Genomic DNA, 22,688 nt, shown 5'->3' with positions numbered 1-22,688 from the left:
TTGGAATCTGGTAAAATAGTTTCTCCTGAAGCTAGGCCTTGTTAAGAACAGAGTGCCCTGGCATATTTCAAAATGGTTAGTTCTCCCCTCCTCCTTCCAGAAGCAGGAGGGAATTTTTCACCTGTATTCACCCCTTAGAGCTCCTAGAGGTAAAACTCACAAAATTATGACTTGGTCCCTCTGGAGTTTTTAACTCAGACTTGTCCACCCTGAGCCTCCAGCAGTTTGTCAATTTCAGTTTTTGTTTTCCTTTTCTGGTACCAGTTCCCGTGGATGTAACTGTTGGTGGGTTTCTGCTCTGAGAAGTTATGATTCTCTCTATCTGCCTTTTTCTCCAGTTTGGGGGACAGCAGTTTTGCCCTGTGACCTCACTTCTCTGACAGATCTAAGAAGAGTTGTTGATCTTTCCATTTGTTTAGCTTTTTACCGTTGTCAGGATGGAATGGTGACTTCCTAAGCTTCTTATGGGCCAGACCAGAAGCCAGAACTTGGAAATAGTTTTATTTTTATTTTTTTAAAAGATTTTATTTATTTATTTGAAAGAGAGAAAGAGAGCACACAAGCATGAGTGGGGGAAGGAGCAGAGGGACAAGCAGATTCAGTGCTGAGCACGGAGCCAGACGTGGGCTCCTTCCCATGACCCTGAGATTCATGACCCAAGCCAAAATCAAGAGTTGGATGCTGAACCAATTGAGCTGCCCAGGCACCTCTATTTTTATTTTTATCTTTCAGCTTCAAATGTGGGAAAGTGAAATAGTGGTGGAAGGGAAAGGGGATCACCCACAATCTTGCTAACAAAGAAGGCAGCCAGTGTTATTTTGGTGTTTGGCTTTCCACCCTTTTGTCAGTGTATTTTATTTTCTTTATACAAGTGAGATTATAGGATTTGGCTATCATCATAAGATCCTCAAACCCAAAACTGAACCACATGTCTTCTTCCCAAGACTGTTTTCTTATGTTATCTGGATCATCTCAGCATCCACTCCCACTCAACCAGACCAGGACCTGGGAGCGGTCTCTCTCTTCCCTCACATCTACTCAGACTTTAAATCATGACAGTTACATGTTCTAAATATTTTTGGCTGTCTCTTTCTCTCTCTTCTCTTGCCCCTTCTGTGGGTCAAAGTCCTCATTGATTTATCTCTGAACTCCTGCAATAATAGAGCCTGTCTCTAGCATTATCCCCCTCAATTCTGTGCAGATGTCACTTAGGTGATCCATTTAAGATGCATCTTTGACCATGTGACTTCCCTGCTTAAAGCCTTTCAAACCCTTCAGTGGCTCCTCGTTGCCTTTCGGATAAATCCAAGCTAAGCATGGCCCGTGTATCTCTCTGTGGCCACAACCCCTGCCTGCCAGATTTAGCTCCTGATACTCCCAGTCCCCTGCTTATGTTCCAGGATCACTGAATTCTTTCCAGTCCCCCCTGCACCCCTTCCTTCCCACCACTGGAGATGTTTTCTTGTCTGTGCGCCTCATGCAGGCTCCCTGCCCGGAGCGCCTGTTGTCTCACTCCCTTCACCTCACCAGGGCCTACTCATTTATTCAGGCAGCTCAGCTCCTCCTCCAGACCTTACTCTGACGGCTCCACACCCCTTTACCCTAAGCTGGGTTTCTGGGTACAAATCTCTGCCATTACATCTCCTTCCATTCATTGATTCATTACACCAGCTAATCAACAACATTTGTGTGAGGCAGAATTTTAAGCACTGGGTTATAGCAGATGATTTTTAAAAGTTCCTTCCCTAATGGAGCTTACATTCCAGTGAAGGGAGATACATGATAATAAGTAAAAATATATGTCAGTAGGTGATAATGCTGTGATGATAAATAGAGTAAGAGGGATGGAATGTTCTGAGGTTGGAGAGGAGGCTGGTATTTAAAGGACATGGTCAGGGGAGCCCTCAGTAATGATGTGGCCTTAGAGCAGAGACCTGCTGGAAGGGAGAGTGAGCCATGCACACGTGTGGAGACACCTGTAGATGAACATCTACAGACTGTTCCATGATCGGTAAGGAAGGCAGTGTGCTTAGGGCCGAATGGGTAAGGGGGAGGGTGGTAGAAGGTGGCGTAGAGAGTTAATGCCAGCCAGCTTATGAGGGGGGTGTAGGCCATTAGAAGAACTTTGGCTTTTTGCATTTACTCTGAGACCAGAAGCCAGGGAGGCTTCTATGCAAAGAAGGGACAAGCTCTGGCTGCATGCCAAAAAGAGCCCTCCGACTCCTGGATTGAGGTAGGGTGGCGTAGGGGTGGGGCTAGAAAGGGGCAGGGGTGTGGACACCAGTTAGAGGAGACTGCTGCAATAGGCCAGATCCAAAGCGATGGAGGCTTAGACTGACGAGCGCAGAGCCAGTGGAGGCAGCAGGAAGTGACTGGGTTTGGGGTATATTTTGAAGGTAGAGCCAACAGGATTTATAAAGGATTGGATAAGGAGTATAAGAAAAACCCTGGAGTCAAGGATGACTTCTAGAAAGACAAAATTGCTGTGGAGTAGATGGCAGGAGAGTTTTGGATATAAGTTTAAGCCACCCATCAGGCCTCTGATCAGAGACGCTGAACGGGTAGCTGGAGGTGTGCATCTGGACTCCAGAGGAGAGGCCCGAGCTCAGGATGTCAGCCTGCAAGCTGTCAGCATTCGTTGACATTTCAAAGGTGTGGAATCGGATGAGACAGAAGACAAAAGGGGAGATGATGGAGTCCTGGAGCATTCCAAACTGTAAAGGCCAACATGATGCAGAGGACCCAGCAAAGGATGCTGGGAAGGCGTGGCTCGGGAGGTCACGGGAGAACCAGAGAGAGCAGGAGCGAGCGAAACATGTGTTTGAAGCGGGAGGGAGTGACGACCTGTGTGCGTGTTGCAGATAAGTCAAATGAGATGAGGACATTGTGTTGCAGATCTGTTTATATAGTTGCCTCCTTCCGTTGGCTGAGAATTCACTGGAAGCAGGAACGCATCCAGCAGTGTATTATCTACAGCCCTGAAGTGGGTGATACACAAACGCCATTTAACGGCTCCTTTGCCTCAGGCTGGTTGTCTCAGTACCTCTAAGCTTCAGTCTCATCTGTAAAATGGGGAAGGTATGGTATCTTTTCCATTGAGTCATCATGAGGATCCAGTGAGACTGTCCAGATGAAGCACGAAGCATAATCCCTTTCATAGCATTACGCCCGTGACCGCTCTTGTCAGCGTTATTAATCTAGCGTCCCTGGCGCAGCGCCCCTCCTGTTGAGCAACATTGGGCGAACGCATGTGTGAGTTGACTGTTTGAATATTTCATTCAAGGTCTTTCCCTGTGTGCTTGTGATATATTAACATAACACTTTTGGGGTTTCTCTAGGAGACAGCACTGATCCTCACAGAGTGGGTTCTGGAAGAAGAGAGGGCGAGAAGTCCTCGGGGGCAGAGCGGAGGCGATGGAGCTCCCCAACTACAGCCGGCAGCTGCTGCAGCAGCTCTACACCCTGTGCAAGGAGCAGCAGTTCTGTGACTGCACCATTTCCATCGGTGCCATTTACTTCAGGGCCCACAAGCTCGTCCTGGCTGCGGCCAGCCTCCTGTTCAAGACCCTGCTGGACAACACAGACACCATCTCCATCGATGCGTCTGTGGTGAGCCCCGAGGAGTTTGCCCTCTTGTTAGAAATGATGTACACTGGCAAACTACCCGTGGGCAAGCACAACTTCTCCAAAATCATCTCTCTGGCCGACAGCCTCCAGATGTTTGATGTGGCCGTTAGCTGTAAAAATCTTCTGACCAGCCTTGTGAACTGCTCTGTTCAGGGTCAGGTGGTGAGGGATGTCTCCGTACCATCCTCAGAGGCATTCAGGAAGGCACCGGAGAAGCCTGAAGTAGAAATCCTTGCCTCTGAGGGCGCTGCAGAGTCTCGTCCTTCCCTGGAGGCTTCTGCCCCTCTAGGGGGCCCTGTGAAAGCCGAGACTGAGGACGCACGAGAGATGAGTATGGGGCCTTCCAGTGCCCAGGAGATGCAGGGGAACATAGACACCCCAGTGGAGACTCCTCATCCATCTGAAGTTTGTTCCCCCTCTCCTGCTGTACAAGCCTTTAGAGAGGCAAAGGGGGCGAGCACAGAGCCAGGTAATCTTCATTTAATAGTTCTTTATAATCTGTCCTTCTATTGTCAGTTACTACATCCAGTGATCTTTATGAATTTTTTTTGTTTCAATGATAAATTTACCAAAATCCACTGCTAGATAGGAAACCAAAATCCAGTCCAGTCCAACACGGAATCCAAAGCAAAACTCCTACTGGGGCATTCTTCTTCTTCTTTTTTTTAAGATTTTATTTTTTTTAAGTCATCTCTGTACCCAACATGGAGCTCGAACCCATAACCCTGAGATCACGAGTCGCATGCTCCCCCAGCTGAGCCAGCCAAGCACCCCAAGGGGACATTCTTCTTTTTTTAAAGTGTCTGTGTTTTTGAGTGATGGAAGGCTGAGGATGAGCTACAGAGCAGAAAAGCAATACTAAAATAACAATGTACCAGGGGTGTTTTTGTTTTGAGAAAGAGAGAAAGAAAAAGAGAGCAAGTGGGGAGGGGCAGAGTGAGATGGGGAGAGAGAATCCCAAGCAGGCTCCATGTCCAGTGCGGAGCCTGACTCAGGGCTTGGTCTCACGACCCTGAGATCACGACCTGAGCCGAAGTCAAGAGTCGGATGCTTAACCTACTGAGTCACCTAAGCACCCCCGATATACCAGTTTTGTTGCTTACCCATTATTCTAACCAGGATGAGGACGGCACAGAGGAGGAAGCTGGTAGGGACACTGTTTTCTGTTACCCACAACTGATGTGCTAGGTATCAGTTATAAATGCAGCATACGACCTAAAGGTTGTCAGCTTAAACTTTTAAAAATCATCTCAAGTAATGAATCACTGATATTTTTTTTGTTTTGTTTTGTTTTGTACTCAGAGTATGAGAGGAAACACCATCAGCTGAATTTTCTTCTAGAGAATGAAAGTGTCTTCTCTGATGCACTCTTGGTTACCCAGGATGTTTTAAAAAGACTAGAAGAATGTTCGGAAATTAAAGGTGCACAGGAGGAGGTAGGTACCATGAGTTTTATTTGTTTGCAGATGTAGTGTTCTCTGGATACCAGACCAGCTTCCCATACGGGGCAGAACTATGAAAATGCAAAATACTCCAGGGTCTTAGTTTTTTCAAACTTTAATTTTTTTTTTTAAAGATTTTATTTATTTATTTGTCAGAGAGAGAGAAAGAGAGCACAAGCAGGGGGAGCGGCAGGCAGAGGGAGAAGCAGGCTCCCCGCCGAGCAAGGAGCCCGATGCAGGACTCGATCCCAGGACCCTGGGATCATGACCTGAGCCAAAGGCAGACACTTAACTGACTGAGCCACCCAGGCGTCCCTCAAACTTTACTTTTTTTTTGACATTTATTTTCTAAAGGGCAGTCTTGCAAAAGTACTAGGCAAGATGCTTTCAAAACTAAGTTATATTCTGATCACCAGGCTTACAACCAGTTTTGATCCAGGATACTTAACTGATCATACCGTTTCCTCCTGATTAATCAGGATAAAATGAGGCAGAAAGTAGTCATGGATAACCCCAAATCAAGACTGAATGATAAAAACCAGAGCGGAACAATAAGAAATACTCAAAACAAGGTACAAAATGGACTTAATGTAAACCTTACATAGTAAATTGCATCCAGTGTTTAAGAATACAGTGGCCATTTTCTGACATAAAACCACTAACGGTGAACATTTATTGAATACTTACCTTGCTATGCTTGGCACACATGTTACCACATTTAATTCTCACAAAAATCACCAGGGTGGGTACTATTTTACTATTTTTTAGCCCCGTTTTACAGATGAGAAAAATGGTTTTAGGTATATAACTTGGCCAAGGCCACAGAGCTTGTAGGACTGAGCAAGAATTCAAACTCAAGCATTCTGACTTTAGAGCGGTTCCCTTGCACACTGGGTTTTACTGCCAGTAGGGGAAAATGATACATGTATGTCATGTATGTAGAAGTGTTTAGGAACGGCCCAACAACGGCCCAGTGGTTATCAAGCTCTTATTTCTTAAGTAACTGGCCTTTTCTTTCTTTCAATATCTCAGTGAGACGCATCCCCACCGGTGGGCTTCCTCCTACCTGACTTCCCATCCCTTGAACGTCCACAGCCACTTTAGAACTCCTCTTGCTTCGCCTTTCCCCCAGCTGTGTGTCCCATGCTGAGCGGGGCTGGCAGAGCCGGTGGGCACTGTCCCCGCAGGCTTGCTCATCTGCGTGGTGGGAGGCCTCCCATGTCGCTGTAGGCAATTGCGTGTCTGTTACCTTCATCCAAGCAGTGAATGCCTTTCTACTATATAAATATTTCCCAGATTCATAGCAAGTTACTTTAAAACAGCAACAACAACAATTCAAGGTCAGGTATTTCTTTTAACCATGGTTAATTGACAGTTGACTGTAAATTACTTTCTTGAAAGAACAGCTTTTCATAACACTGGGTTAACCCCAATGACTCTGTTAGGGAGGTGACAAGTTGTAAAACCTTGATATTCTTTATACTGATAATGCTGAAGGACATTATGGTTTTATATTTTTGCACGTGGATGTTCTCTTAACTGTTCAATCTATCGTTTTTGTTACAAGTTTGTTACCAGGATGGCTTAGAGACACACCTCTTCATTTTCCCTCTTGGGACTTCCTCTCTACTTAATTCTGGTGCCTGAGGAGCAGCAGCATAGATCAGCAGTACTCAGATTATTAGGGTTGCCTGGATACTCACTTGGACTGTGTGTTAAGCATTTTTTTTTCTAATGCTGATACCTAAAAGTGTCTGGCAAATAACAAGTGCTCAAGAAATTTTTGCTGTACATGGTTTCATCCAACATTTTTTTCCCCTCCCAATTCTTGTCCTAATCTTTTGGTGACAATAACATTAGTAGTACTTAGAAAGAACACTGATTCACTGTTGGGGATCATTATAGGCTTATGTTATTTCTTCCGCGGTTTTAGAGGTCAGAGTAAGAGCTCTACAAATCACTTGGTGGTGGTATTTAAAACTGATTCTGTTATATTCCATAATAAGCCTTTCAGCTGCAGAAAGAAAAAGAGAAAAAAATGTTTGAAGAGCATAAGCTTCCATTAAATAAAATATATAGAGTTGGTAAAGTACTGCTTTGTACTTAGGCCCTGTGCTTCTCTTTCTCTTTTTAAAACTTTCTTTTAGATCAGTTTATTAAGGTATGATTGACATACAGCAAGCTGTATGTATTTAAAGTGTACAGTTTGATAAGCTTTAAAACCTGAAGCCATCACCACAAGCAAGATACTGAACATATCCACCACCCCTAAGTTTCCTTATGCTCTTGGTAATCCCTCCCTCCTACCCCTTTCAACCTGCCCATCTCCAGGTGACACTGACCTGCTCTCTCTCTGTGGATGAATTTACATTTTCTAGAGTATTATATATAAAGGGAGTCATACAGTCTATATTCTTTTTGGTCCGGCTTCTTGCATTCAGCATAATTCTTCTGAGGTTTATTCATGTTGTTGCATATTTATTCCTTTTTATGCCTGAGCAGAGTTCCATTGTGTGGATATACAATTAGTTATTCAGCTCTACCATTTGCTAGTGTTGTGACCTCAAACAGCTTAATCTCTGTAAGCCTTAATTTCCTAATTTGTAAAATGGGAATGTTGTCACCTACATCACAGGATCATTGTGAAATTAATAAAGATTATTGATGGAAAACTCACATTAAAATGCCAGGCACAGAGAAGGAGCTCAATTGGTGGTGACTGCTATTGTTTGTTTATACGTTAACTTTGTATTTTTAGACTTAGCTGACCTTGAAACCCCCTTTTTACTTAATGCCTTATAATATCCTAGTGCCATGGTCATTTGTTCTGACACATGAGATGGATTGCTGTTACTTTAAGCTTAATTTGTAGGTCATGCTTTCAAATAGGGACCATTACCCATTTGGAAGTACCTTCCTGAACTGAAGGGGTAGTGTCTGGTACAAAGCCATCAGTCTCTAGAACAGTGGTGCAGTGTATATAAAAATCATCCGGTGCACTTGTTAAAATGTACATCTCATTTCCAGAGAGTCTGATTCTTAGGTTGTGGTAGAGCTTGGGGATCTACATCTTTAACAAGCTCCCCGTGTCGCTGTTTTGGTATCAGTAGGCCACATTTCTGGGAAGCACTGCTAGAGAAGTTAATGGCTTGCACAGTTCTTAGTGTATGATGGCAGATGTCACAGTGTCTGTTGCTGACACCTCAGTGTTTTGAGGGGCCACCGAGTACACATTTTTCCCAAGTGTTATTCTTTGCTTACCCCTTGATTCAGCAGATATTTACTGAGCATCTGGTGTGTGCCAGGCATTGAGCTGGTTGCTAGGAAAATACATATAAATAAAACTGGATCCCTATCCCTATAGAGTGTCTTGACAGCAGAGAAGTCCTGCCACATATGTAATTATTTTTTTGGAGTCACCAAACTATGGGAATCCCCAAAAGGCCTCAGTACTGAAAGCATTTGCAAACTGTTCACTTGGAATATCAGTCTGCATTTCAGCTCCAATTGTAAAGGCTGGGGGTTTGTTTGTTGTTTTTCTGTTTAAAGAGTTTCAGCTCCCAAGGAGCTTTGAATGCTTTTTGTTGCTGTTATGTGGTTAATCGGCACAACATTAAAAAGACAGCTTAATGTTAAAAATGATCTGTGCTTAGATGTGAAATTTGGAGGCTTGTGAAGGCCTGTGAGTGTTCTGGTTGAGATGGACCAGCCTGTTCCTTTTCTGAAACACAGATACAAGGTGTGCACCTGGCCTGGACCGCCCCGAGTTTCAGGAGGACACCACAAACTAATTAGTGTCCTGCTTATTTTATTTCCTGAGATAAATGATGAAAGGTGGCAAAGCCATTCCCTGAACAGTGATTGCAGCAACATGGGACGAGGCTGGGCCGCTTGGATTGTGTGAAACCAAAGCCAGGAGTGATTAAGGAGAAATCTCTTGGGTGCTGGGATGGGAAAGTGGCTTCTGCCCATCTTTATCTCGGTGTAATATCCCTACCCATTAGAGAAAGCAGATACTGACCTAACAGGCTTTCTGGCTGAGCTGAGCAAATCCTGTGTTTAAAGGCAAGCTCATAATTTTTTTTAGCTTTTATGCAGGAACTTTTAATTGTCTTCTTTCTTTATTCCTAGCCATGTTCCTGCTTTTAATTAATTGTGTATATAGCAAAGCGAATCTTTGACTAGAATAAAGAGATAACTTCTACTATTGATTTCCTTGCTGTTTGATCCACTTTTCACCTAAAGTTCTAGAAAGACTCCCAAAGCTTAAGGCCTAGTAGCTTTTTTTTCTCTTTCAACTTTGTTTCAAAGGCAAACAAGTCTCCTCTCCTATGTGAATCTGATGTTTTCAACCATGTCACTACTTTGGAGATTTGTCAAGAAGTGCAGGTCTGTGTTTTGTGGACTGTGTTCACTGACAGTGTAGGGTTCATTTTACAGGTCTATGAGAAATGGAAGTAAGTTGTTGTTTTGCCATATCTTCTCTGTGCTAATTATGAAGTCTAAGATAATGCAGCCATTGATAGAAAGGCTGTTGGTTTTGTGGCAAGGGAATATGGCAAGGTATTCATTCAGTTAAACAAATATTTATGAAGCATCTACTGTGTACCAGTCTGTATACAAATCACTGGGACCAGGAGGAATTGTACAGATTGTCTAGCTGTGACCCAGTGTTCAACGTGATGTTGACTCTAGTAAGTCCAGGAGAATGCAGTGTAAATGGATTTGGTTACACTCAAAATCTAGGGGTGGGAACTGGTGAAAGGGGTGCTGAGTCACTGGAATAAGCTCAGGGTTTCTTCCCTGGTACTCTACTTACTGGCCACGCAACCTCAGGCAAGTTACTTCACCTCTCTCTCATTTAAGTAGTTGTGGTAATAATGCCTCCTAGGACTGATGTGAGGAGTTAAGTAGATGGCACATACACACAGTGTCTGGGATGATGTTGAGCTCTTGTGGTCTATGTGATGAGTGCCATCATCTGGCCCTTGGCATTCAGGGGAGACATGGGTGAGTAAGAACACAGCATAACTCAAACAAATCCAAAGGCAGTAGGCAGACAGTTGGGAAAATAAGTAAATTCAATTAAAAGACCTTAGTGTAAGGCAAAGCTTAAATTTTAAAAGGAAAGGAAACTGTCCCATCTTTAAATATATTGACCTATAGTTCATTCATAAATCAAAGTATGTTGATTACATGTGTGACCATAATTTGGTATGAATTTATTAAAGTACCTTTAACTCTAAGAATCAAAGAAATTCCAAATGTTTGCTTAAAGAGCAAAACTCTGTTTTGGGCTGATGTCTTAGAGTTCTGTTACATGGTAGCAGTCAGTGAACCTCAGTCTGCCACAATATGGGACGCCCTCTGTTTAGGCAGATACGCTACTTCAGAAAAGGGCTCACTGCACGGAGGAGCCCCAGGCAGCTTAGGGGGCTGATGGAGTAACAGTTAAAACGCTGGCTCTGGTGCCAGGTCCCCAGTAGGTTCTGGAAGAAAGAGCAAAGAGCAGGGCTATCCAGGCAGCTGACTGCTCCCTCTGGCCCTTTCATCCTCTCACCCCTGCTCCTCTTCCCAGATGGTCACACCCTAGTGTCACTGCTGAGCAATGAAGTTAACAAATGTTTTAATTTCACTGCTGAGCAGTTCTGCAGAGGAGGAGACAGCAGAGAGGATAATGAGAAGTGCATCAGATGCCACCATTGATGAAAGCGCCTCTTCCCCACCGGCTCAAATGATAATGCCAGACAAATTGGATACTGAGATTCAGAGAGCTTCAGGTGAAAGCACACTGGCCTAGGATAGAAGACGGCTAAATGCTGTATCCGTTAAGATGCATCGAAGAAAAGGAGGAAGGAAAGGAGAAATAAAGAGAGAAAAACATGTTTACTGAGGGCATTAGCATTGAGAGGGTCTGTATTAGGTATCTATTGCCGAATAACAAATTACTCTAACATTTAGCAGTTTAAAAGAACACACACTTATTACCTCACCATTTCTGTGGGTCAGGTATCTAGGCATCCTTCGCAGAGTCCCTGGCTCAAGGTCCAAGACAAGGCTGCAGACAGCTCAGGGCTCAGTGGAGCAGGGCGGGGGTGGGGTGGGGATGGGGAGTGTCTCCTTCTAAGTGCACTCTTGTGACTGTTGGCAGGATTCTGAAGTTTCACTTCCAAGCTCACTCACTGACTGTTGGCCAGAGACATCCTTTCCCTGCCACGTGGGCCTCTCTGTAGGGCAGCTCACAACATGGCAGCTTGCCTCCAGAGCGAAGGCAGAGAGTGCCCACATGGACAAGAGGGAAGTCATGGTGACTGAGCCTCAGAAGTGCCCTCCATTACTTTTGCCATATGCTTTTCCTTGGAAGCAGGACATCAGGTTCAGCCCAAGGGCATGAATACCTGGTGGCAGGGATGTTAGGAACCATTTCAAGGCTGCCTACCACAGGTCCCTACTGCTGTCAGGGAAAAGGCATTCCTTAAAGAGATTTTAGGGTGACTAAAAAGATCATGGAAGTTTGAATGAATATGACTGAAAGCAAGTAAGCATTCAGCTGAGTTGGTATTTCATTTGTTTATTATTTTCAAAATGGAGACAAGATGAGTTACTCAGGTTCATGGAAGTTACTTAATTTAGTTAATGTGTATTCCAAAACTGGGCTTTATCTGAATTTACTTTTGTATATGACTGAAAATCACAGGAGCCTTTTTTTTTTTTTTTAAGTTTAACTTGGCTTTATATGTTCATTCTGTGATCAGGAAGCAAGCTTAAGCAAAGCCAAGAAACACAGTCTAACTTGTTCATAATTTCTGTTTATTTGGGAGGAGGAGAGAAAGATAAAAATCTCTCTAAACAAAAATTTTAAACCTATAATTACTACCAGAATTTATAATAACTGTCTAGCTGAACTTTGCAAGTATAGATATTCATGAGATCCTTTCATGTTGTATGTGTGTGTGTGTGGTGTATGTGCAGAAAACCATAACTTTTTGCTTTCTTGTGAGGAAACTCTTCTTTTATAGTATTGACACTAAAAAACATCAAAGGTAGGTTGTAGTTTTGCCAAGTAGAAATATAAAGGCTGTGCACATAAAATTAACTTTTGGTTCCAGATTTTTTTAAAATAAATTTATTATTGCTAAAATAGAAATATTAACCCTTCTTTCCAGTTGGCCTTCCTCCCACTAATTTTGTTTATTTCACCACTGGAGTTGCTGATATTTTAGTACTCCAGGGTTAGAAGAGTCCAGATGGTGGCATGTGGTGCCAAGACCTCTGGAGGATAAGGCATTTCTAGTAGAAACTGTGTGGCTCTAGATTTAAACAGAAAGCTTAGCATTAGGGAGCTAGTTTTCAGGGTTATCGGCCTAGAGGTGATATGAAAGCTGTATATGTAAGAGTTTTTCCAAAGGGAGATCATACAGGAGAAAAAATAGAGTTGGGATCAGTTTTCGGTACTGCTTATGGTTAGGGATTTGGAAGGAGAACCAGTGAGGAAGGCCGAGTAGGAGGGATCAGAAAGGTGGGTGCTTATCCATCCTGAATGCTTCAGTGTTCTGAAGTCAGAAGAGCCGTGATACGGAAGCCATCGGAATGCCAAATACCACGAAAGGCCAAAGAGGCAGGGATCAAATTGTTGAGGGCCTCACTCACCAAATCCAAGGAGCATGGGGTTCTTGTGGCTGGCTGATCTCTCTTTCCGGTTACTTGTGTCCACAGACTATAATGGGATGTCTTGAGGGTGAAGAAGGACACTCGGCATTCCAGAGAATCCTGGATAAAGTAAGAGATGAGAGCCTGGATGTTCAGACTGTCGTGTCGCTCTTGAAGCTGTACCAAGATTCCAATCCCGCAGTAAGGGCAGCACTGTTAGACAGAAAACCAGATGTCGACGCGGTGCAGCCAAAAGGTAGGAGAAAACCCTGTCCACCTGGGAAGGTGCTGTCGAGTTTGCTCCGGTGATACATTTCCTCAGCGGCTTAGTTACCATTAAGTGATTTTCACATCAGTTCTACACATAATTCCAGAAGCTGCCTGTTAAATATATACAAGCTAAATTTGAGTCTCCATTCCTCTCCCCTAGTTAACTAGTCTGACACCTTGAAGTTGGAGAGGATCATCAGTGTTCTCCTGCCCTTCACAAGCCACACATCCCAGGCGATGTTTTGAGTGCCCAGGGTGAACTGGTTTGCCGGCAGCACTGATGGCCGAAGTTTCTCTCGTTTGGGTTAGGTACAAAGCAGTGGCCTTGCCAACCGGAAGTTGACCTCTGCCTGGCTCTGCAGCTTTGTGTTTCGACAGATAAATGAAACATTTTTCCTTTCATAGAGTTTAAACAGAATAATAAAGTATTTTCCTCTCCAGAAAGAGATTCTGCATTTGGGTGCTCAAAATAGGCTGAGAATCACTTTACTATTCTGTTAGATCTCTCTTGACAAACCGTGCTGTCATTTTCTTCAAATTGACTAGCTTCTCCTGTGCGTCTCTCACACTCTCTCTTCCCCCAGGGAGCACAGAGGAGGGAAAGACCTTGTCTGCTCTGTTACTAGAACACAAAGAGGACCTGATCCAGTGTGTCACACAGCTGAGACCTATCCTGGAGTTCCTGGAAACAGCCAAGGAGGAATTCCTGACTGGCACTGAGAAAAGGGTAACTGTGGGGTCGAGCATCCCTTCCTCCTTCCTGAGTTTATGTAGCACTTTTTTTAACCTCCTTTGTGGCCCATAGCACTTTTTCCCTTGCAGTGTTTTTGTAGCTACTGCATAGTAAGCACCTAGACGTTCACATTCTTGAACGTGTCTCTGTACCCTTGGCAGCAGCTGGCTGAGGGGCTCGCACATTGTGTCGTGTGATGAAATGTTTAGGTACGTGGAGAGGGTGGGGATAGTCCTGCTCTGACTCGATGAGTTGTTAATGTAAAACAGTTGCCCCAGGAGTGAAAACGTTTAGGCACATTTGTAATTATAATTTTGGCACTTTTCTTTTTTACAGAAACGATACACTGTTCACCTGTAGGAAAAATTGGGGAAACAAGCAAAAAGAAAAAAAATTAAAATCTCTCGCCATCTCACCACTCAGAGATGATCATTGCTGACATTTTAGAGCATGTGCTCCCACTTTTTCTCGTTTGAGTCATCCTGGGATAGGCTTATACAGAATAACTTTGGGTTTTTTATTTAATGTATTGTGAATATATTTCCGTACTATAGTATGGGCTTTGGTAGCTGCATTGTATTTTGTTTAATGAACATACCATAATTCGTTAGTTGTTTGTTGTTGCACATTTGTTTCCAACTTTCTGCCATAATAAATGATGTAGAGAACATGCTTGCACACAATTTTTGCATACTTCTCAAACTATTTCCTTCGAGTAATTTCTAAGAAGTGGAATTTTGGAATAGAGAGTATAAAATTTTTCAAGTGTTTGCTGTATATTGCCAAATTGCCCTTCAGAAAGGTTGTACCAGTTTACTCTTCCACTAGCAGCTACTAAAATCCTCATGAAACTGCTGTCATGACTTCTCAAGTCAACTAGATAACTGTGTTTGTTGGTGTTATTGATTTCAACTTTGTGCTAAAAATATTTTTATATCTGGAAGGAAGGAATAGGGACAGAGAACTTCTGTGGCATCAATTCTTAAAGCTGGGAAGTGGCTTACATGTTTGGGAGAGAAAATGTTTAGAAAGCAGTGGTAGAATGGATCAGTAGTAAAGACTGGATCCTCAATTCTCTTTTTCTCAGTGGTCATAAATTGTAGTTTTTTCATATAAAATGGGAACAATCCTTAATCTCAAAATCAGACTTTATAAATTATGTGTTCCCAAAATTATAACTCCTTTGAATTTCTTAGAGAAAGATAATATACAAAATAAGATTAAGCTTCTGGTTTCTCCTTAGGCTTAAGACTGAATGTAATTTCAGGCACTCAGTTTAAGTAAGTTGCTTATAGCTCTAGAAGTACCTGATTCCCTGTTTAGGGATTTCATTCGATTACTCATTCAAACCTTTTCCTTATTAGCTAGATTGAATGTGTCCTTTGAACTGTTTCATTATCTCGGTAAAACAGCATTTATAGGAAGAGCCCAGACTCAGCCTCATTCTCTGCACCAAGACAGACCACAGTGTCATTTTCCTCTGTCACTTTCAGTTTACTTGACAGAAAGGACTGAAGCAGAAGAACTTTAATTAGTTACAAATCACAAAAACACCTCTTAGAATTGGGGTTCTACCAGAGCTTCATTAAGCTACTTCTTCTCATGAAAACTGAAGCGAAACAATAAACCAGGACCATAGAGGTGAATGTTGATTGAATGGCCACAGTGTGTGGGCATCACATGGAACATGCCCTCGGGCCTTTTAGAGCTCTCTTCTGTTACAGAATGATGCTAATCAAGGCACCACGGCCCCTACGTGTACATACCCTGGGTTCTATAAGAAATGGTAAATAGAAGTGTCTTTACTTCAGGGTTGGAAACATACAAAAATAGTAATTATGACAGTTGTTAACTTACTGCTTACCGTGTGCCGAGCAGTGTGCTGAGGACCTTTTAAACATTACTAAATTCTACCCTCACATCAACTTTATGAAGTCACGGATATTACCCTCATTTTAAATATGAGGAAACAGACACTTAGGAAGGTGAAGCAGCTCACCCAGAGACACAGCTGCTGGGCATCCATACTGGAGCTCAGACTTGGAAACACGGCACGTTCTCTTAACCACTGTGCATACAGCTGCCTAAGGGTATCAATACCAACTGTCATTTAAAGATCACGTATGTCCTAGACGTTACGTCAGGCTCTACAAATAGCAACTTCACTTCAGAAACTCCTAATAACAGGTGTGCAAGAGTTGGTATTATTCTCTTCTTTCGCAGATGAGGAAGATAAGGTTCAAAGAAAGAAAGGACTCACTGAAGGTCACACCGGCTGTACATTTTAGGACTGGGGTTCCTCCTAGGCTTGTCTGGCTTTAAAGCCCCTACCCACTCTGGACAGTATCTGGCTGCCTCATTATGTATCAGGTCATTGCTTGGGAACTAAGAGCACTGAAATCAGCATGGTTTTTAGATACAGGTGCTTTAATTTTAAATTATGATTCATTTAGTAGGAATCTAGTTATATTAGACATTAAACAAAGAGAATGACTATGTTCTGTATTGATGAATATGACAGCTTAATATATAATGTATGCATTCCTTTCATATATATAATATAGATGCTCCTTTCATATACATGAAACTAATTTGGCTTTATAGCTAAATTTATTTTTAAATGGGAGTTAATTTGATAATGGCATCCTCTGGCATGCTACTGTGACTGATCTGCTTGACTGTTTCTCCTGAAAGCTGGTATTTTCCCAAAGGAAAGCTCAAAATTCGGTTACTTAAGGAATCTGTAGATTATATGTGTTGAAACAACCTCCCACGTTATCTGTGCCGTAAGAGCCAAGTTATACACAGTGAGTTGTAGTACATTAGGAAATAGTTCTCTTGTAATAGGAAAATAACTATAAAATAACAGTCATGTGTTTTATTGTTCAACCTCTTGCTGGAGCCCTGTGCCCTCCTGACTCCAGCACACCAAGGAAGAACAAGGGGGTGGAAGTGGGGGATGATGACTGGAGCCATGTGTGCATGGAGCTGATAAGAGAGATCGAGAATACAGAATCTACAAGAAAAATTATCCAGAAATGCACTTTAAATCTATTATTTTGGAGACCACAGACTAATGTGTAAATTATCTGGACATTCATATTGCTATGAAAATTAAGTAAAAGGAAGTAAAATAACAGGATTGCCCTGAAATTGCAACCTCTTACACAATCATGTAGTTATTGAATGGAGGCTGAAAACCGCCCTAGCTGTATTCATTAATTGCCGGTCTGTTTCTCAGTCTCCCCGTGTCTGAACGAACCCAGTCTGAAGAACCGGGGGAGAGGTAGGCTGCCTGCACTGCCATGTGGGCTTCGGGTAGAAATCTCACAAAATGCAAACTGGGGGGGAGGGGTGGGGGGGGAACCACAAAGCGTCTACACAGACCTGCAGTTGAGGAGGAAGGATTTTCACAGAGCTGTTCGTTTGGAGAAAACTTGGGCTTTTTACTGACATAGCACAAGGAGGAGACTCTGGGAACAGCGGGGCCAGAGGCCGCGGAGGGGGACCCGGGGACAGGCGCCCGGTCCTGCTGAGAGTCTTACTGGGTTCCCCGCGGCGCATCAGATGCATCTGGAAGTGCCAGTAACCGCTGTCTGCCCGATTGCTTGCCGCTGCAGGTGATCCTGGATTGCTGCGAGGGCGGGACACCCAAGGAGACGATGGAGAAGCTTCTGCACAGTGTGTCTGAAGATAAGACTCTGACTGCAGAGAGTTTGGTAAAACTCCTTCAGGCTGTGAAACCGGCGTCACCACACTTGGGCCTTCTGCTGGAGAATTTGCAGCGATTAGCCACCTCGTCAGGCACCCCAGGTATCCGTTAATTGTCGGCTCTCTGGACTGGAACCTCTCCCACAGAAAATTAGAGCTTCAACACCCTTTGGGCTCCATGCTGGGGAGATGAGGTAATGGTGAGAGATGCCCTTGTACAACAGAAAGCAGTGATTCTCAGTAGTTCTGGAGTTAAGATCTGAAATCTGAGAACGCCTCTTGTCCATCAGGCGTCTCCGTGATGTTCCCGTGGTTCGGCGTTTGTGAAGGTGTGGCTTTTCCAGGGCTGGCACCTGGCACCTGGGAATGCCGAAGGAGCCAGCCGGCTCACAGAGCTCATGATTTCGACAAGCTGGGTTGATAAATCTAAGCAGCCAAGACTCTGATCTTGATTTTCCCACTCCCGTGTGAGTGCTGTTTGGTTCTGGCGGTCCCCAGAATTACCCACCCCTCGTGTACCTTCAGTCTGGGGGGACAGGAGTCCCTGTCCCAGTCCTTAGAAAAATGCACCAAGTCTAGCCAATTCTCCCCAATCCCAGAGCATTTGAGACCGAGGTGGTTTTCAGAAAAAGGGTAGTTGGAAAAGGAGAGAACTTTCTTCTAGCTTATAAAAATAATGAATACCAGGGCGCCTGGGTGGCTCAGTCGTTAAGCGTCTGCCTTCGGCTCAGGTCATGGTCTCAGGGTCCTGGGATCGAGCCCTGCATCGGGCTCCCTGCTCCGCGGGAAGCCTGCTTCTCCCTTTCCCACTCCCCCTGCTTGTGTTCCTGCTCTCGCTATCTCTCTCTCTGTCAAATAAATAAATAAAATCTTAAAAAAAAAAAAAAAAAGAATACCAATACAAACTTGAACAATTTACAAAATAAAGAAGAAAACAACCTCAAACCCTTCCACTTGATTATGTCAGTACTAGCACATTGACGTATTTGTCACATTTTTACAATGGTGAGATATTCTACTGTATTTTATAATTTTATAATTTCCTCTGTTTAACAGTGTAATATAAACTTTCCCCCCCACATTGCAGAAAATGCTCTATAACCCTATTTTTGAAGGCTGTGTAGTTTTCCATTATAGGGATGTATATCATGCATTACTCATGCCCTGTTTAGGGGTACATGTGGTGTAACGGTTAGGGCTATCAAGACTACCTAATTATTTTGTAGCTGTGTGACCCTGAGCCAATGACTTAACCCTTCTGAACCTCGCTTTTTCCTCTCTGAGATGGGGGTGAGAATGGCACCCATCACATCCATTTTTGTGGCTACTGTGAGACAATGTATGTGCAGCATTTAGCAAATCATAGGTCCTCAGTGAATATCAGGTGTTCTCTTCCCCCTCCTCATCACAGGTTACACAGTGACAAATATCTTTGTACACAGACTTTTTGCCTCCAGAGCATTTCTTAAGGCATGATTCCCAGAAGCAAAGTTAACTGGGCCAAAGAGGAGAATACATTTTTAAATATCTGTAAAACCAAAGGAAATGCCTGATGGTGTTTATTTTTCTTACTTTGAAATTAAATATGACCTTTTAAAAGAAAGTAACAGATTGGCTCAAAGGGCATGAAGAACGATGGGTCAGCTTCACTACCGGAATCTTGACTCATGCCTGCTAGTATTTTGGATTGCCACATGGATCCTTAACCTCAGGCTCGAGGAATAACACCCCTTGAATCTGTATGTCTGAATCTCTTACAAGCACGCCTTCTAATTACCTCCCTGTTGAGTAATCACTGACTTTGCAAACCGCTGACTTTGAAAGCGTTAGTGGTTTTGTGACCCGAAGCACCAAGTGATTAAGGGTAAACCAAAGGAGATCTGAACACACGTATATGAGGCCCCAAGCCAGGAGCCGAACTTGCCTTGCAGAGGAGACAGAGCACTTGTGTGATAATGCTCTTCCTCTGTCATTTGTAACTCCCCTCATCCTCTGTAGCAGAAGCCCGTAAGGACATTTTGTTGTAGCAAACATTATTGTTTTGCTAATATCCTTGCAGTCCAAGCAAGCCCTGATGATTATGGGACCGAGCTGTTGAGGCGGTATCATGAAAACCTCTTGGAGATTTTCACAGACAGCCAGATATTACTAAAAATGATCCCACACGTGAAGGGTTTAGCCCGTGGAGAAAGAGAGGTAAGAGAAAAAGAGGGGGAGAGGGAGGGAGGGTGGGTAAAATGAGAGAAGGAAAAAAGATGACATATATACATACTTTAAAAATATATTTGTATTTTACATAAATGTACACACACAGCCGTGATGAGAAATGCTAAGGGGTCCGTAGAGAAGGAGAAAAACAAGGTGATTTGATTTCTAGGGCAGAGTGATAAGTCAGAGGTTGTAATTTCTGCAGTAATAAGAAAGGCATTCAAAAGGAAGTGTGAAGAGCTTTGGCAGTTATAGAAGTCTCTCTGGTTGAGAAGTGATGTTGAGAAACCCCCAGAAGTACGTCCACTGTAGCCCAGGACTCAGACTTGCAGCTCTGCAGCTGGGCTGGCGCCTAGAGGATCCCTTACATGTATTTTTGTGCCACATCTTGAAGGTCATGGAGAAGCTCGTGAAACGTGACTCTGGCTCGGGTGGTTTCAGTTCTCTGATGTCAGCAGTTCTAGAAAAGCAGACTCTCTCTGCAACAGCCATTTGGCAATTGCTTCTGGTGGCTCAGGAGACCAAGACCTGCCCCCTGAACCTGCTCATGGAGGAAATACGAAGGGAATCTGGTGCTGATGCCTTCTTCCGGGCAGGTAGGCCTACCTGATCTCTGTCAGAGCCTTGTCCCCGGTGGAGAGTAGCGTCAGTCTTGCCAGAAAAGAGCAGCAGCTCTCATGGCCATCTTCCACATCCCCACCATCGGAAGTAAGGACTGGCAGTTTTGTTCAAGGACATGGGAGTTTGTGCACCTCGTAAAATAAAATACGCAGGAAATAGTCTGCGCTTATATTAATTTGCCATTTTCCCCACTCCCAGCCCCAGGAAGGAGATTGGTGAAGTGTATCCTCCCTGTGAAGAGTTGAGTTGAGAAAGGTGAAGGAAAAATGGTGCTCATAGCTTCACTCATGAGTTTTCAATCCCCCTTTCTTTCAGTGGCCAGCCCAGAAAGTGCAGCCTTGGAAGCCATCCTGAGGCATCGCAGACTGATCCTAGAGGCCATCCAACAGGGGGTGGGACTCAAGTGCTTTACTGCAGAGGAGGAACAGCTGGTAGACGCTGTGAAGGAGGTGCGGCGGGGGAAAACCCGTTGTTCCAGAGAGTTCTACCAGGCTAATGCCCTGGATGGTCTCGTTCCTGAGGGGGGCACCAGATTATGCGGGGTGCCTTTTGCGAGCCAAGCCCCGTGCTGAGCCAACACTTCTTTGTTTTTTAATTCTCCCAACTCTGCATGGCAGGGTGGTATCATCCACATATTACAGATGAGGGAACTCAGGCTCCAAGGGGTTCAGTAACATGTCTAGGATGCTCCAGCTGGTCAGAGTTGAAGTCAGGATTTGAACCCAGGCTCATGTGACTCAAACCTAGATGTATTTCATTTGCCTAAACCTAGGTAAACTCAAGGGGAACCATGATACTGTTCCCTAACATGTTCTCAAAAGCAACTGTTTTCAGAGGAAGAAAAGTAAAGTTGGTCATATTACATACTCTGTTCCAGCGTCTAGGAAGAGCCAAGATAAACATAGATAGAACAAAGCTTTTGCCCATATGCGGTAGCAAACAGTGCCAGCTCATTTTCTGTAATGCTTCTCAGTGTGGCCAGCGTCCCAGAAAAACCAGGTGGGGACGGCGGGGGGATTCATGGATGTCCAGCCCAGGATCATGGGCATCTCAAGTGGGGAAGAATTATAAAGGGACTAAAATTAGGTTCACCTGTACGTGCTTTTTAATCCAGGTAGGCGTGGAAGGTGTGCAGAAGGGCAGGTTTCTAACACTGTCCACACAGGTGACAGCGCCACCTTGGTCTGACTCTCAGATGGGAAGAAGGTGGAACATATTTCTTTGGGGCTTCACAGGAAGGATGCATCTGCTAGACTCTCTCTAGCATGCTTCCTGCTTCAGAAACGGAGCTCCTGCAGTTGATGAGTTTGAGCCTTGCTAATGAATCTCAGGCCTGCCTCCAGGGACATTAGGTTTATTTAGATAGACTTGAAAAGAGCAGAAATAAAATGTCTTCTCAAACGAAAATTCCATTTGGCCATCTGTGGATGGTTTTGCTTTATTTTCTCAGTGTACGGACTCTTTCTGCTGATAGCTCTAACATTCTGAAAGAGGATGGCTTTGAAATAAAATTCTTGGCCTCTTTAAAGCCCCTATTTGAACCGTCTTTAAAAAGCTGAGTTTTTTTTTCATGAAAGAAAATGTTTAAAAGGGTACATCTAAGGGTCTAAAAATGTGAAGCCACTGATCATGCAGAATTACTTCCAGACACTGAGACAATTATATATTATGAAAAATTATCTGGATCTTCAAGACAGAGCCACCAACTACCAAATCCTACAGCTTTCCAAGCTTTTAATATTAAGATCTAGAAAAGTTCTTGTGGAGACTCCTGGCTTCTGAAAAGTTACTTCTTGTAGAAAATGCGCAGTGCTTCCTTGCTGGTACCTTCTTTGTATTTGCACGTTTGTCTTGACACGGGCCTCCCTTTTCTTTTCTTTCTTCCTTTTTTTTTTTTTTTAATTTTGCCAATTTCCCTGTTCTCTGGAAAAGAGGGTTCTCCACTACATTTATCACAAGAAATGTAAACTTGTTATAGATGGAGCAGTGCCTTCCTGAAATTAGCTTTCTTTCCCCCTAAGTTGAAAACCATGGAGAATACTGCTGATATTAACCGCAAGCCTTTGTCTCATGGTGTTCATTTAGATTCTGAGCATTTCCTCTGAGACAGCCAGCCCTGAAGCTTCCCTGAAAGTAGTGCTGAGCAGAGCCATGGAAAAATCTGTCCCGGCCATTGAAATATGTCACCTCCTGTGCAGCGTCCACAGATCTTTCCCGGGCCTGCAGCCTGTCATGCATGAGTTAGCATACGCTGGTAAGGAGCAGTGGGGTGGGGCTCGCAGGTTGTGTCCGTACTGGAGAGAAGAGGCAGCAGTTCTTAGAAGGGTTCGTCCGTTGCCGCCTTATTCGGTATGCTCTCAGTACCTAGATAGGTCACAAGCAGAGATGTAAACTGATGCTATGGTCATGTATCGGAAAGTAAAGGT

The 22,688-nt window shown here is 43.8% G+C and overlaps 1 protein-coding gene and 1 long non-coding RNA gene across 8 annotated transcripts in view; one reads left to right on the top strand and one right to left on the bottom strand.

Moving 5' to 3' along the window:
- The window catches only part of LOC118536379 (uncharacterized), a 68,913-nt gene extending 57,765 nt beyond the window's left edge, over positions 1 to 11,148 (bottom strand). The window contains exon 1 of the long non-coding RNA XR_013448354.1: positions 11,063 to 11,148. This is a non-coding gene — a long non-coding RNA (uncharacterized LOC118536379). The remainder of the gene's footprint in view (positions 1 to 11,062) is intronic.
- Positions 1 to 22,688, top strand: part of ZBTB40 (zinc finger and BTB domain containing 40) — a 75,661-nt gene that overhangs the window by 35,239 nt on the left and 17,734 nt on the right. For 5 of the 7 annotated variants that reach the window (XR_004917661.2, XM_036093099.2, XM_036093095.2 and 2 more), the window contains 9 exons: positions 3,339 to 4,096; positions 4,930 to 5,063; positions 12,786 to 12,975; positions 13,574 to 13,716; positions 17,343 to 17,535; positions 19,493 to 19,629; positions 20,036 to 20,237; positions 20,578 to 20,711; positions 22,348 to 22,516. Coding sequence is in view for 6 of the 7 variants with exons in the window: in XM_036093099.2 (XP_035948992.2) it covers positions 3,415 to 4,096; positions 4,930 to 5,063; positions 12,786 to 12,975; positions 13,574 to 13,716; positions 17,343 to 17,535; positions 19,493 to 19,629; positions 20,036 to 20,237; positions 20,578 to 20,711; positions 22,348 to 22,516 (1,984 nt within the window). In the remaining variant the exon portion in view is untranslated. Of the gene's footprint in view, positions 1 to 3,338; positions 4,097 to 4,929; positions 5,064 to 5,552; positions 5,642 to 12,785; positions 12,976 to 13,573; positions 13,717 to 17,342; positions 17,536 to 19,492; positions 19,630 to 20,035; positions 20,238 to 20,577; positions 20,712 to 22,347; positions 22,517 to 22,688 lie in introns of those variants that run through there. The other 2 variants (XM_036093100.2, XM_078073675.1) reach the window with 2 other exon arrangements.

The sequence above is a fragment of the Halichoerus grypus genome, chromosome 5 (assembly GCF_964656455.1).
Source record: "Halichoerus grypus chromosome 5, mHalGry1.hap1.1, whole genome shotgun sequence".
Lineage (NCBI taxonomy): Eukaryota > Metazoa > Chordata > Mammalia > Carnivora > Phocidae > Halichoerus > Halichoerus grypus.
The sequence above is the reverse complement of the archived record's forward strand: the minus strand, read 5'-3'. Positions and strand labels throughout refer to the sequence as shown.